Source organism: Eleutherodactylus coqui, chromosome 10 (assembly GCF_035609145.1).
Source record: "Eleutherodactylus coqui strain aEleCoq1 chromosome 10, aEleCoq1.hap1, whole genome shotgun sequence".
Classification (NCBI taxonomy): domain Eukaryota; kingdom Metazoa; phylum Chordata; class Amphibia; order Anura; family Eleutherodactylidae; genus Eleutherodactylus; species Eleutherodactylus coqui.
The window spans coordinates 13,514,481-13,529,013 of NC_089846.1; the positions used below are offsets into that span (position 1 = coordinate 13,514,481).

The 14,533-nt window shown below is 45.6% G+C and overlaps 1 protein-coding gene across 3 annotated transcripts in view; it reads right to left on the minus strand.

The window, feature by feature from the left end:
* The window catches only part of GARNL3 (GTPase activating Rap/RanGAP domain like 3), a 120,722-nt gene that overhangs the window by 9,718 nt on the left and 96,471 nt on the right, over positions 1–14,533 (minus strand). For all 3 annotated transcript variants that reach the window (XM_066580276.1, XM_066580275.1, XM_066580274.1), the window contains 4 exons: positions 10,749–10,847; positions 9,004–9,120; positions 8,711–8,862; positions 6,224–6,382 (listed from right to left, as the gene is read on the minus strand). In XM_066580276.1, coding sequence (XP_066436373.1) covers positions 6,224–6,382; positions 8,711–8,862; positions 9,004–9,120; positions 10,749–10,847 — 527 coding nt within the window. The remainder of the gene's footprint in view (positions 1–6,223; positions 6,383–8,710; positions 8,863–9,003; positions 9,121–10,748; positions 10,848–14,533) is intronic.

Sequence of the window (14,533 nt, forward strand, 5' to 3'; positions counted from 1 at the left end):
TGCACTAGGCATAACACTGGCCACCCGCCACCATTCAGTCTGAACAGGCAGTCGCTCAAAGATGAATGACTGCCAATTTACACTGAATGAGAAGTCACTCATTACTCGCCTAGCTTCAGTGCATTGGAATGGAGCAACTAACGAGCGATTTCTTCATTAGTACCCGGTTGGATCCCGCTTTTACACAGGATGACCATCGCTGGAGGTCGCTCATTTAAGCGTTTTTTCAGCCAATAGTTGTCCTATGTAAAAGTACCGTAAGTTTACCCTGTAGTCTTAAACGAGTGTATGACGTGTTACAGATGATATTGCAACTGTATGTCAATCCGTGTTCCATCATTGCTTACTCTGCATTTTCCTCCATATTTACTATTTCTGTATTTGCCCAATAGAAAATAATGAGATTTTTTTTTTACAGCACTTACTGTAAAATCTCTCTCATATCTCATTCATTGGAGGACACAGCTGAAGACTGTAATATAGCTACTGCCACTAGGAGGCAGACACTGAGCAAAAGAGAATTAGCTCCTCCTACCAGCTATGCCCTTCCTGCAGGCACCAAGCTAATCAGTTTGTATGCAAGCAGTAGGAGAAGCAGAGTAGGATGAAAACAGTGAAACATTAAGCAAGAAACAGTAGGACAGCTGTGAGCCCGAAGAGCAAAATGCTCCGAGGGCGATGGTATCGGAGAATCATAAAGAAAAAACAAGTGGGCAGGAGCTGTAACCTTGCAGGCCAGGAGACGAGCTGGGATGTCACATAGAGGCTCAAACGGATGTGACTGCAAGACATCTAGGACCGGATTAAGGTCCCAAGGCGGAACTGGAGTACACTAGGAAGGGGCATCTGCAACTCCCTGTATGAAAGTGTGGATGGCAACTTTGGATGCCATAGGGTGCTGTAACAGAATGGACAGAGCAGATACCTGACCTTTCAAAGACTGAGGCACAAGCCCATGTCAAGACCTTCTTGGAGAAAGGATAGTAGTCAGTATAGAGAAAAGTGCATGGGATGAAAACTGTGTTGTACGCGCCAGAGGAAGAAAGCTTTCCATAAACTGTGGTAAACCCTGAAACATGAAGGCTTACTAGCCTTCAACATAGTCTGGTTTATAGATTCTGTAAAACCATGGGTCCTCAGGATCGGGGCTTCAACTGCCACACCAATAAATGAAGGATGGCTATACTTGGGTGGAAGAGGGGTCCCTGTAAGAGAAGATCGTTTCAAAGGGGAAGGCACCACGGAGTGCTGGCGAATAAGTCGACCAGATCTGCGTACCAGGCACATCAAGGAGCCACCAGACCTTCCAGTTGGATCTTTTTGGGAGTCGGGGAGTGAGCAGAAATAGTGAAAATATGTAGAGAAACTTGAATCCTGTCTTCAGAATTACGAAGTTATTCATTGCTCTCCTAGGGGTCTTGCAACCTGGAGACAAATCATGTTGACGTCTGAACAACCCCATCTGTGACAAGTCATGAAACATGTTGGAATGTAGTACCCGTTCTCCCGGGTCAATTTTCTCTATGCTCAGGAAATCGACTATCCAGTTGTCTAGACCTGGTATATGGACCCCTGGCAGGTGGGCTTCCGCGCATACTAGGATTTTTTCAGCTTCTTCTGTGACTGCATGAGGTGACACGTTGGATTGGCTCCGACAGCAGAGAGGCTGGCAATATACAGTAAGAGAACCTCGACGGACGTCTTTCAACATTGGAGCTGTGCAGCCTTAAATCCTAATGTCTTCAGACGTCAGACAGTGGATTGAAAAGGGTTAAATACGTGACTGCCGTTGTGTTGTCTATTTGGACATGGACAGGGAAACCCTGAGTTGTGATGCAAAATAATTGAGCAACAGTAGGATGGCCCGAAGCTCCAACACATTTATCAGGAGGGATGACTCCCATACAGTCCACGTTCCTTGCACTGTAAGGTTTTAAAGCGTACCTCCAAGCCGAGGAAACTGGCATCCGTGGTGAGCATCAAACATTGAAGTGTCAGTAAGGATCGCCTCGGTAACCTTGAGTGGAACCCCGCCACCATTGCATGGAGCGTCGAAGTGTCAGAGGTAGACAGATTTTTCGATTGAGTGAGCGTGCGAATTCATCTCATAGGAGAGAGGATTGCCCACTGGAGAAGTTGAGCGTGAAATTGGCTGAAGGGAATTGCCTCGAAAGAAGAGACCACCAACCACTGGACTCTCGTCCAATGTTGAATGGGGATAGGATTCCATGTCTGAGCCTGTATGAAATGAAATTTCTGTGATGGAAGAAAAACACGGGCACATACCATATTGAAGGCAAGGCCCTGAAATTCCAGATGCTGAGATGGGAAAAGGAAGGACTTGGGGTGATTGATAATCCACCTTAACAAGGACAGAGTGATCAGGGTGATGTGGAGACTCTCCAGAGTGGCAAAGTGGGAAGGCACCTTCACCAGTACTTTATTGAGACAGGGATGGCCAAAATCCCCTTGGAGTGGAGAAGAGCCATCACTGACGCCAGGACTTTCGTGAACACTCGGGAAGCTGTAGCCAATCAGATCAGGAGAGCCACAAACTGGTAGTGTTCCAATCAAACTGCGAAGTGGAAAAAACACTGAAGTGCTTTGCAGATGGGCCCATGGAGGCATGTGTACTTAATGTCAATGGACAACAGGAATTCCCCTCGTTCCATGGATGCAATGACAGACTTCAGTGACTCCATGTGGAAAAGCTGGACTTTTTACATATTGATTCAGGGTTTTTTTTAATTCAGAAAGGGGCGGACGGATTCGTCCTTCTTGGGTACCACAAAAAGATTGGAATAAAACCCAGCGAAACACTCTGTGAGGAAAACCAGAACAATGACACCCTGGGTGCAGAGATGGCCTATTGCCTGATCAAAAGGAGATGGCGAACTGAAGTAACAGTCCGACAAAGTAGTTGACAAACTCTATGGCATAGCTTAAAGAAATGACCTCCCAGATCAAGGTGTCTGAGACGTTGGTCAACCAGGCGTTTCTGAATCTAGAAAGTCGTACCCCTACTCTGAAGAGTTGGAGGTCTGTGGATGGGGATGCCAGGAAGGTTGGGGTTTAAAGGAAAGTTTCTTCCTGTGATCCTGTGCAGATTTCTTGATATCCAAGGTACATAGACTGGAGCATTGAAAGGAATGAAACTGAGGTCCAGAATAAGTAGACCTTATTCAGCTAGATTTATTGTGTGGTAGGTGGGAACTCTTAACACCAGTGGCCTCCGAGATGATCTCGTCCAGTCGGGCACCGAAGAGGTGGGAAATGACAAAGGGAAGTCCAGTAAAGGACGTTTTAGAGACTGTAGCCCAGGATTTTAGCCACAAGGTCCAGCATGTTGCTATGGAGGCAGCTGAGGCCCGAACTAAAAACCTGACAGCATCCAGAGAGGCTTCACAAAGACTTTTTGCTGCCTGGTATTCTAACCAGGTAGAAAGAACAAGAGGTCGGAGGGCTGAACCTACTGCCTTGAAGGATGTTGTGGCCAGTGATTTCAGCTTCTTTTCACGTACATTCACAAAAGAAGTGGCGTCTGCCATAGGTAAAGTGGTGTGTGTCGCCAAGCATGACACTGGAGGGTCCACCGCTGGAGATGATGCCCATTTCTTTATAAACTCTTCTGGAAAGCAGTACATAATGTCCAAGCTCTTAGGTTCAGTGAAACACTTGTCAGAGAGATTCCATTCCCTAGTCAGAACGTCCTCAAATTCCTTGTGAAAGGACACTCTTTTGGATAACACTCGGATGTCTGAAAGAGAACGCCCCTGCAGACTTTTCTGGGTCTGGATCTTTCATCTGCAGGGTATCCTTCACAACAACTATTAGGTTATTGACTAGAGAGGACAGCTTGGATGACTGTTTTTTGTACAGGTCTGTATCTAAGGGAGACTTCGACACCTCGCCTTCAGACCAAAGGTCGTCCCTGGAGGAAAGCTCAGTGTGTGTTCCAGGGGGAGCTCTAGAGCACGATGAGGCTGGCGACTCAGAGGATTGTTGCAAGTGAGATGACCTAGATCGTTTTCTGGGTCTGCCAAGGTAGTGGTTAATGGTGGAAGAATCATCTGTCAGACGAGTTTTAGGGAGCTGACTGGAAGTCCTGTCTAGCATGTCAACAATCGTCTTGGACACTTTAGTAAGATACAGAACCACCCCAGACAGAGAGTGGCTCAGACTTTCTGCACAAAAATTTGGTGGTAGAGCAAGAGCACGCAAAGTGTGTGGCTCTGGCTATGGCCTATCTGGAGCCTTCTGCCCTGGAGTCAGGCATAGTGAAAGAGCGGAATAGGCCTACTGATAGAGTTGCTGCAAGAAGGACACAGATAAGAGGGGCTAGCTGACAAGCAGAGCCTGCCCTGCCCAGTGATCCAAGGGATCGCTGCTGTGAGAGAGTGAGCAAGCACACGAAAGAGGTACCACGAGTCTCAGTGGTGAGCAGGAAGTGTGCTGAGGCTGGGAGCAAGGACCTGTGGGCAGGCCACATCTCTGGGACATACGGGAACCAATAGGAATGCATGAGAATGATGCCAAGAGCCATGATTGGTGGATATGGAAGTTCCTCACTATTCCAAAACACCCATGATAGGCTCATCAGTGCCCTCTAGTCTTCCCCCTGTAGGGAATTTGGAGGTCTAGTGTTGCTTGCCAGCCCCTTAGGTAATAGCTGAACTAGGCCCAAAAAACGTGGCCTGGGTTATTCACAGATGCCTGCTAGGAAATTTACCCTTTTTCCCGGGAAGGGCGATCCTGTGCAGAAAGGACTGCTATAGTCTAGTATGAAGGAGCAGCGACAAGTCAATTGGGAGCGTGGCGCTAATACAATGGCCCCGGTATGCCGAGAAAAGAGAGCAGGACTCAAATCCGGAAAGCTACCAGATTGCCTCCTATGAACACTAAACTAAAACTGATTAGCTTTAGGCCTGCAGGAGGGATATAGCTAGTAGGAGGAGCTAACACTTTTGATTAGTATCCGCCTTCTAGTGGCAGTAGCTATAATGATGGTAGAACTTTCATCTTGGACTCATTTTGAAGCTAATGGAGCATGCCTTTCATGAAAAATGAGTTATAATAAAATATTACATTATTCATTTCAAGGTCACATGATGTAAACTTTTACCTTGAATATCTAAAAAAAATGTTGGTTAATTTTTGTGTGAATAAAGTATGTAATATAAAGTATGTAATATAAAGTATGTAATACAGGTAAATGCAATCTCTGTTTGGTATAAGCTTCATATGGAGAACAGGAGTAAAAAAATATTAAAATGTTTGTCCCTTCGGTGATTTTTTATTCATCCAATATATAGCTATCCTCCAAGAATATATAAGTAAGCTGGTATTACCGTGGTAATACTTGCTTCATCTCAGGAGAAAGAGGCAAGGAGTTTCAGACAGTTTCTTTCTGTCTGACACTCCTGGCCTCTTTCTCCTCAGATGGTCATGTGATCTCAGTTTTGGTGATGTATCCATTTTCTAGTCAAATTCCCAGTTTTTGTGATGCTTTTACATGGACACTCACAGTTACCGACGATGATCACACAGCTCCTGTCAGACAGGTATAATAGAGGAGATCACAGCTCAACCTCTTGACTGTATACTTATGATCTGTAGCTTATTTAAGTGAATATAGAAGGTAATTATAATTAAACTGTCCTCAAGCTAATGCTCTGCTTCATGGGCTTTATTGAAAGTGAAAATATAAAATCTCACTCACTAAAAGATGCCTGATAAGCATCAGACAGGGGGCTGCATTGCAGGGAAGTGACTGGAATACACAGACGAGATCTCTAGAATGTGACAGGCAGTCAGGTAAAAGGGGCAAGCAAGGAAAAATGTGTTTTTGCTGAAGTGGCCCTTTGAAATTGCTTCATAACCACTGAAAAGTGTGCTCCATTAGCTTCAAAACAAGTTCAGCCAACATTAGAAGCAAAGTTATGCATTTTTTCGCTGATCTGCATAAATTCCACATTTTCTCTCATGTTTGCAGCCCTGCTGTATGAATACCGCATATCACTGAGGGCTAAAATGTAAGTTGCTTTATGCCCTCTGCCATCCTACCAAATTTCATGAAAATCTGAGATGGTTGAGTTGGGAGCTGTGATGATTTGGCATGAAAGGGCCGTTTGCTTTGCCCCTTGGCGGTAAGAATTGGGCAATCTGTGTAATAGCGGTTAGTTCCCGGCTTTATTATGTCAAGGACGACACGGTTACCACTTACCCTACTTGCATCAACATGATGCAGCCGACACGACTCCCCGGTGCTCTCATTCACCAAGTCGTACTGGTGTCGATACGCCACGCAGATCATGTTATCGTTCTCTCCAGTTGGCCCGTCCACAAGAGTCATCACCATTGGGGGGTCAGTCAGACAGATCTCCTGTAGACAGACAATGGTGGTGATTAGCACACACTAGGTGGAGGGGCGCTGAGTGATGCCATCATGCAGCAGACGAAGGTCTCCGTAAGAAAAACGTATCGCTCCTGTGCTTCATGTTATCATTCTATGTATCAATTCTTCACCATTTTCAAGATCTCTGCTTGCTGTAATATGTCTCCTCCATCCTCTGTTACGAAGCATCCAGGATTAACCCCTTCAAGCTGCAGCCATTTTTGTTTTTTCACATTTTCATTTTTTCCTCCCAACTTCCAAAAAACCTCTAGTTTCTGGTGACATACCTGTAGGAGGGCCCTTTTTTTTTTTTTTGCAGACCTGAGTTGTATTTTTTTTATCATCTTACGTACCATATAATGTACTAGAAAACCTTAACAAATATCTCAAGGGGGATGAAATGACAAAAACACAATTCTGCCATTTTGGGGGGGTTTATTGTTCCTGGAGTTCATGGTTCAGTATAAATGGCATGTTCTCTGTATTCCGTGGCTCGGTACGATTACGTGGACATCGCATTTATGTAGTTTTTGGCGTACAACTATTTAAAAAAAATAAAAAAATATTTTAAAAAAATCCCCTTCTGTCGCTATCTTTTGACCTCCATAACTTTTTTTTTCCACTGACGCAGCTTTGTGAGGGCTTATTTTGTGCGAGGTGACTTGTAGTTTTTATTGGTATCATTTTGGGGTACATACAGCTTTTTGATTACTTTCTAATCAGCTTTTTCTTGGTGACCGTTCTGTGCTGATTTTCATGTAGAAAGAAAACAGGTTAAAGGTGCGTTCACACATCGCGGATTTTCTTTGCAGGTTGGCAGCAGATTTCACCTTTTCTATTGAGTTCAGACTGAAGGGGTGAAATCTGCTGCATATTGCTACCGCATCGTGTGAACGCACCCCTAATCAGCCTGCAATTCCACAACTAAATCCACAGATTTTTATGCAGAACTCCACAGCAGCAAATTCTGCTGCTTCCTGGCGGAAATATTCTTTCTGTATTAATGGCCCTTATGGATGAAGCAAAACTAGAGATGAGCGAGTACCCAAATGCTCGGGTCCGCGTTATTCGAGTCGAGCTTTTCGTAAAATTCGAGAGCTCTGCTCAAGTAATGAACCCCATTCACTACAATGGGAGACTCGAGCATTTTTGGATGTGGGACGCCGGGTCCCGAGCTTTTTTTTTTTTTTCTTGGTTCATGTCTCCCTCTCCCTCCCTCTCTCTCCCCCCTCTCTTCCCCTCTCTCCCCCTCTCTCTCTCTCTCCCCCTCTCTTCCCTCCTCTCTTACCCTCTCTTCCCCTCTCTCCCCCTCCCCCTCTCCCTCTCTCTCTCCCCTGCCTGCCAGACAAAAAATTTGCCATTGATGCGTCGCAGCGGAGAGAGGCCAAAACAGGCACGTCACAGCAGGGAGGAGCCAAAAACTGGGGCGGTGTCGAACACGGCTTGATGCTCGTTCGACTAATGAGCACCATCGAGTACGCTAATACTCGAACGAGCATCAAGCTCAGCAGAGTACGTTCGCTCAACTCTAAGCAAAACCGATTTTAATTTTTTTTTTTACATTTTTTAAAGCAACAACTGGGAAAAGTTTTTTTTTTTCTTTTAATATTTTTTTGTAATCATTTAAAAAAATCTTTATTTTACTATTCTTTTAAACCCCACAGGGGACTTAAACTTCCGATTGCTTTATTGCTTATACATTATACTGCAAATACTATAGAATTCTGACAGGCATTCTATTAAGACATGGCACAGGCACATCTTAATAGGCAAACATTCATAGCAGCCCTGGGGGAGTCTTTGGAAGACCTGATGATGCAATGACACCTAGGGGCCCCCCTCACCCACAATTTCATTGTGAGGAAGGAGGGAGGGGTAGCATTGGCACTTGGAACATCACCATACCAGTTGTTACATTTAAATGTTGTTGTCAGTATTGACAGTGACATTTAAACGGTTAACAGATACAATTAGGCTTACTTCCAATTGCGGCTGTTGTGGGTGGCTGTTGCCTGTCAAAGACAGCGGACAACCTGCTGTGGATAGAGTGGGCTTGGCTCCCAAGCATGCATCATACACTGATGCCCAGTGTGCACTGTACATGTATGGCCCACATCAGAAAGGACTTAAAGGACCAAGTCTGACCACCTCAGTGACCTCGGCTCAGTTACATGACAGTGTGGTCATAAGCCTCTGCTATAAGTGATAAATCTAGTAGGAATCATTGCAGCTGCGGAGGTACACAGATCCTGGATGCCTTGTAATACTCCATAGTGATGTCACAGCTAAGCAATTATACAGATCGGGGGTCCTCACCCTAATGTACTGAAAGGCTTCTACTGGCGACGATCCGGCTGCGCTGTTTGGAGCGTTGTGTTTCCTTGTGATGAGCAGCAGTTTGTTTCGGATGGCGACCACCACCCGCAGCTCGTGGCTGTGATGAGTGTTGATGGCGTACAGGTGGCATCCTGCGCAGAAGACACAATCATTCGTTATCAGACAAGTGCCCAGGTAAAGGGGTCAGGGCTTGGTGCCATCACGGAGGATGCTGGACGTCGCAGTCATGCTCTGCTTCGTCATCTGAAGGGGGATCTCGCACTCTTACTTGCCTTTTGTTTTCTCAAGCTTATTTTCTCTGCATTCGTATTTGTTCCTTGGTGCCTGGTTGTCTTCTAGATCTTTCCTGATGGCGCTCAACCGGAAAACGTAGAGACGAGCGTCCTTTCCTAGGGACAAGAAAGAAAGAAGAGCGGCACATTTAGTGTTATGGATTGCCAGCTGTGTTGAAGCTGTGATCGGGGTGGCGTCACGGCGTCCGTCGCGGTCCAGTAATCCTCAGTTCAATTGATTGCTGGTCATCGATGGAGACACTTTTCTGCGTGTGGATTGATTGGTGGGCTGGGAGGTGTGTATCCCAGCTGACCAATCAACTTTAGTTTGGAGACATTTATTCAAGTTCCTCCTTACAACAGGCACTGGTTATACCCCTAGACTGAAGGTGAAGTCGGCGTTTTTTCTCCAGCCCTGCATCTCAGTTCAGCTAAGCCTGTCTGGTTACATGGGATCGCCCTCATCAGGGTAGGGTCTCCTCAAATTAGTACGTTATAGTCAGATTCTGTGTTTCCCCACTTTTTAGTTTCCTTATATGATACTTTGTATTATCCACCTTTGTATCTTGTGTGTATATTTGTCCTTAAAGGGGTTGTCTGAGCTGTATGTTCTCTGTAAAACCTCATTCCCCATGCCCTAACATAAGAAATAGGCATATACTCACCTCTCCATGTCCCGCACCGCTGCTCTTGGTCTCCCCTCTAACGCTATGTTTACAGACTTCCCCAGCCTACTTACGAGATGCCACAGATGCTGCAGCCAATGACAGAGCTCAGCGATTGATTGCTGAGCTCTGTCATTGGCTGCAGTGCCTGTGATGTTCTGTAAACTGGGCAGGACTACAGCCTGTAAACAACCAACGGAGCAGAGGACTGAGCAGCGCCGCAGGACACAGTGGGAGTGTGGAGAGGTGAGTATATGCCTATTGGGTACTCTCATTTTGATGGCTGCGGTTTACCACAATTTAATGCGTTCCTCGGTCCTTTTTAACGCACCTCTTCATTGTGATGGGTGATGAGGTGCCTTAAAAAGTGCAAAAACGTGCAAAAATAGAGCAGACAGCGCTCGAACGCGGCATTTTCTAGCACCTTGTTTGAGCACAGGTTCGCAAGGCCCCATTGAAATCAATGGGAGCGCTGTACGCTGCGGTAAAAAGCGCGTGTAAGAGTGGCCTGGAGCATGGGGAAGGGGTTTTACAGAGAACATACAACTCAGATAACCCCTTTAATGACATAACATGTCCAATTCAGATGCATTGTCCTGCGTTCAGCTAGGACGTAACATTTAGCTGCTAGATCCGGAACACTGATTACACCAGATTTGGTCATACGGCGGCTGGCGATCACGCACTAGACCACAACATGTATAAGGTTTGGGTGAGTTGCCCCTCTGATCCCCTTCTGACAAGCCCTGGATATTCCGGCCATATGAGGAGGGTTTGTTGGAAGCGTTCCATGTTGTGTATCTGCAGCGCTGATCTCTGGCCTCAGCCCTGCTCTATAATGAGGATGTGCTGTAACTGCGTCTCAGATGAATACCGCCAAAGAGCTGCAGCACCCTGACAACACTAATTACCATCTCGCGGAATCCAGCCGCTCCGGCCATCATGTATATTCAGCTGCTGCTTATCAGAGCGGAGCCCAGACACAGCTCAATGTGCAAGCTATAGGTACAGGTTAACACACTGTATAATGGGTGCACCATAGAGGAAGACCCTGAGCAATGGGGCAGGAGATAGAGGTACCTTTATCAGCTCGAGTGATCAGGAGGTCCAAGGGCTCCAGCACATGCATCTGTTTGATCTGCAGCGATTTATCAAACACTGGGATTGCCGGCTGTCCATCTGCATAACGGAGAAAACATCAATTATCCACAATGTTAATGTCCGCTGCTTACACAGTCACCAACAGTCTTAAGGGCTAGCCACACTGCCGTTGGGTGCATCCGTTTCACGTATCGACTTCGGAAGTGTGTCCGGCCTGATCATGGGTCTCCGAACCCAAACTTGGAGCATCATATGCGTGAATGATGCTCCAAGTTCAAGTCTGGAGGCCCGCTGTCAGGCTGGTACACTCTTCTGAAGACCCTATGCAACCCAAAGGCACTGTGGTAAGCTCCTTATTACGAGGCCCATTCAAGTTCTAAGGTCTTCTAATTTTTTTCTCGGAACAGTCAGAAACATGGGATACATTTTAGAAGATGTGGGCATTCTGCGCCGATGAGACAGCTGGCAGCATCGTCTAGTACACCGAACCCACTGTACCCGCGGCCGGAGATAAAGCATTTTCAGTAGGTAAGATAGTGATATTCATGTCCTAAGAGCAGCGTGTAATCATCCATCTTCTTCACTTGCATGGACGACACCATCGACGTTCATCGTCAGTTGAGTCAGACATGTGATGAAGGTGTGAGGAACGTGAAAAACGTGAAAAACGTGCCTGCAACAGTTCAAAGAAGGCCGAACGTCGTGCAACAAACCAAAGGAGCCTCGGCCATGCGCCAGCCGGTCCGACAACATGATTGTGCGAGTGGAGCAAGTGGCTATGGAGGACCGCCGACTGACTGTGGAAGGGATTACTGGCGAAATCGGTATTTCCATAGGATTTGTGCGCACCATTCTGTTTGAAGACCTGAAGGTGCGGAAAGTTTCCATCCGTTGGGTGCCGCGAATACTGACCGACGATCACAAGGCTGCGCGTGGCGATGTGTCAGGCGGTCTTGACATGAGAGGATGGCATTCAGAGTGCCTTCATTCTGTCAGCTGTCACAATGGATGAGACATGGATGAAGGATGCTCTACAAGGCTGCACGGTGTCAAGTCATTCATCCAGCGGGCAAATCACATCCCTAAAGAAGGGCTCGCAGCGGCCATGCAGTCATGGCGTCGACGCTGCGAGAAATGTGTACGTCAAGAGGAAGATAATGATGAGAAGTGACAATACTTTCAGATTACTGGATTAAGTAGTTTTTAAGGAGACTTTACAACTTGAATGCACCTTATAAGGGATGTGCGGAGGAGATGGCGGGACTGTCATGTTACATTGAATATTGCGCACATCTAGCAGCTCCCTCCATTTCTGCTTTCTCCGAAGTAAAGTGCGACGTGATCGAACCCCTACCTCTGCGCTAAACGTCTAATCGCTGGCATCCAGCAAAAGCCGACACTGCATTAACCCATTGCTAGCTTGTAACTTTTTATTACAGAGCTAATTCTACGTTAATTACGGATGGCACAATACATTACTAAAAGCCATGAACGTCAATAAGAAGGCTCAGGGGAGATCGCACTTCTGTAGTGAATGGCTCCCCGGAGATAATCAGATATTACGTATGACTGGAGGGAAGCAGGTGACGTATAACGCATGCGCCTCTTCTGTCATTGGGGGGCGCACCGGCTCCGTCCAGACTTCACTCAGCAAAGAGAGACACAGCTGAGATGTTTAAGGATAGAGGCTTCCTGCCAAGACATCACTGGAGGCGCACAACATCTGGAAGGTTCTCCTCATCCTACAAGGTCAGCCATGATCAGAGACAGCGGCGGTGAGAAGAATCGGGGGTCAGAACCCTCCAACCACAATCACTGATCCGCCCCTAACAAGCCTGAAATGTGCAGACAAGTCATGATGCGTTCTCCATCCCACCGCCAGCTATAGTGATATAACTTTAACCCCGTAGTACCAAAGCCTGTTTGTACCTTTATGACCAACTTATTTTTCAGTTTTTTTCATTGTTGCGTTCCCAGAGCTATAGTTAACTTTTAATTTTCCCGTTGATGACGCCGTATGAGGGCTTGTTTTTTGCAGGTTGTATTTTTTAATGGCCTCATTTTGGAGTACATATAATGTGTCGTATAACCTTTATTCATTTTTTTTACGGGGGTTGGAAGAAAAAAAAAGTCTGTCATTGTTTTTTTGGATTTTTACGGTGTTCAGCATACGGAATAAGGCCCAATGTCCACAGGCAAGCTTGATTTTAGGAATCCGTGCAGGAGATCTGCAAATCAAGCCGTCCATAGAGATGCATGGGTGTCCACAAATGAAATAAGACATGCGGATTGATTTGCGGACCTTTTGGTACGGAAAACAAATCGCAACATGCTCCATTTTTGTGCGGATCCCGCATAGACGGCTTCCAGTGAAGTCATCAATGGAAGCCGTCTGATCCATGGGAAAGCAGAAGATTTAAAAAAAACTGTACTGCGCATGTCCGATGGTGAGGACCATGCGCAGTACAGCGAACCCGGAAGTGGAGAGATCCATGCGGACGTGGCTGCCAGGGAAATGCAGGTAAGCAGGGCTCACCAGCCGCGGGCAGTGCGGGGTTCTGTGCGGGATTCCCTGCACATGCCGCGGACATGAGGCCTAAATAATGTAATAATGTAACTCTCTGGGTCGGCACAGTAACACGCTATGTTGTGTGATTCCAGTGATACCAAGTTTATAAAGTTTTTTTTTTAGGTTTTGCCGTTTTTGTACACTTAAAAAACAAAAACAAAGAATTTTTGTCTTGGTGTAGCTGCATTCTAAGAGCCGTAATACTTTATCCTTCCGTTGAGGGATCTATGGGGGCCTTTTTTTTGCAGAATGAGCTCTAGTCTTCATTGATCCCATTTCTGGGAAAATATAACAGTTTGATCACTTTTTAAACCATTTTTTCTGGAAGCAAGATTAACAAAATCTTCAATTCTGGCGTGTTTGTTTTATGGTATCCGCCATGCGGTATAAATAATGTTAAATAAATTCTGTTGTTCAGAACAATTACTTTGATACCAAATTTATATAACTTTTTTTACAACTTTCTCAAACTTTTTAATGTATTTTTTCTATTGCCGCATTCAAAGGCCCCATTTTTTTGGACATTTTTTCCCACCAGTGGGGCTATGCAAGGGCTTTTCTTCTTTGTTTGAGTTTTACATTTTAATGGTACCATTTGATGATTTATCTGACTTTTTGATCACTTTCTACTTTTTTGTGAGGCGAGATATGCAAATTTAGTGTTTTTTAATACTTTTTTTCATGGGTGCATTGTGCAGGTTAAATAATGTCGTTTTTTACATGGGTCATTATGAATGTCACCATGCCAAATTTATGATGATTTTTGTGTGTTTTTTTGTTCTTACATAATAAAGAGGGAAAAGTGTCATTTAGACATTTTATTTATTAATTTTACACTTTAACTTTTTATTTTCGTCCCACTAGGGGACTTGAATCTTATCAGTTTTGGTCATTCTTTCAATGCTTCAATATTATTTAGTCCTATGAGGCTCATCTGGAGGCTAAGGCTCATAGGCCACCATAAATGGCAGACCTGAAGGCCATCTTCAAGCCTCCAGGTACCATAGCAACCCACCAGGACCTCGTGGTCACATTGCAGAGTCCCGATGGATGACAGTGAGTCTGCTTCCTATGTTAGCCTTTTACATGCCGTGGTTGCATAGACTGTCGCATGTAAAGTGTTAAACAGCGAGGATGGGCTGTTTCCCAAGTCCCTCGCTGTTAGAGCAGGTGCTGGTCTGTCATCGAGGTGACC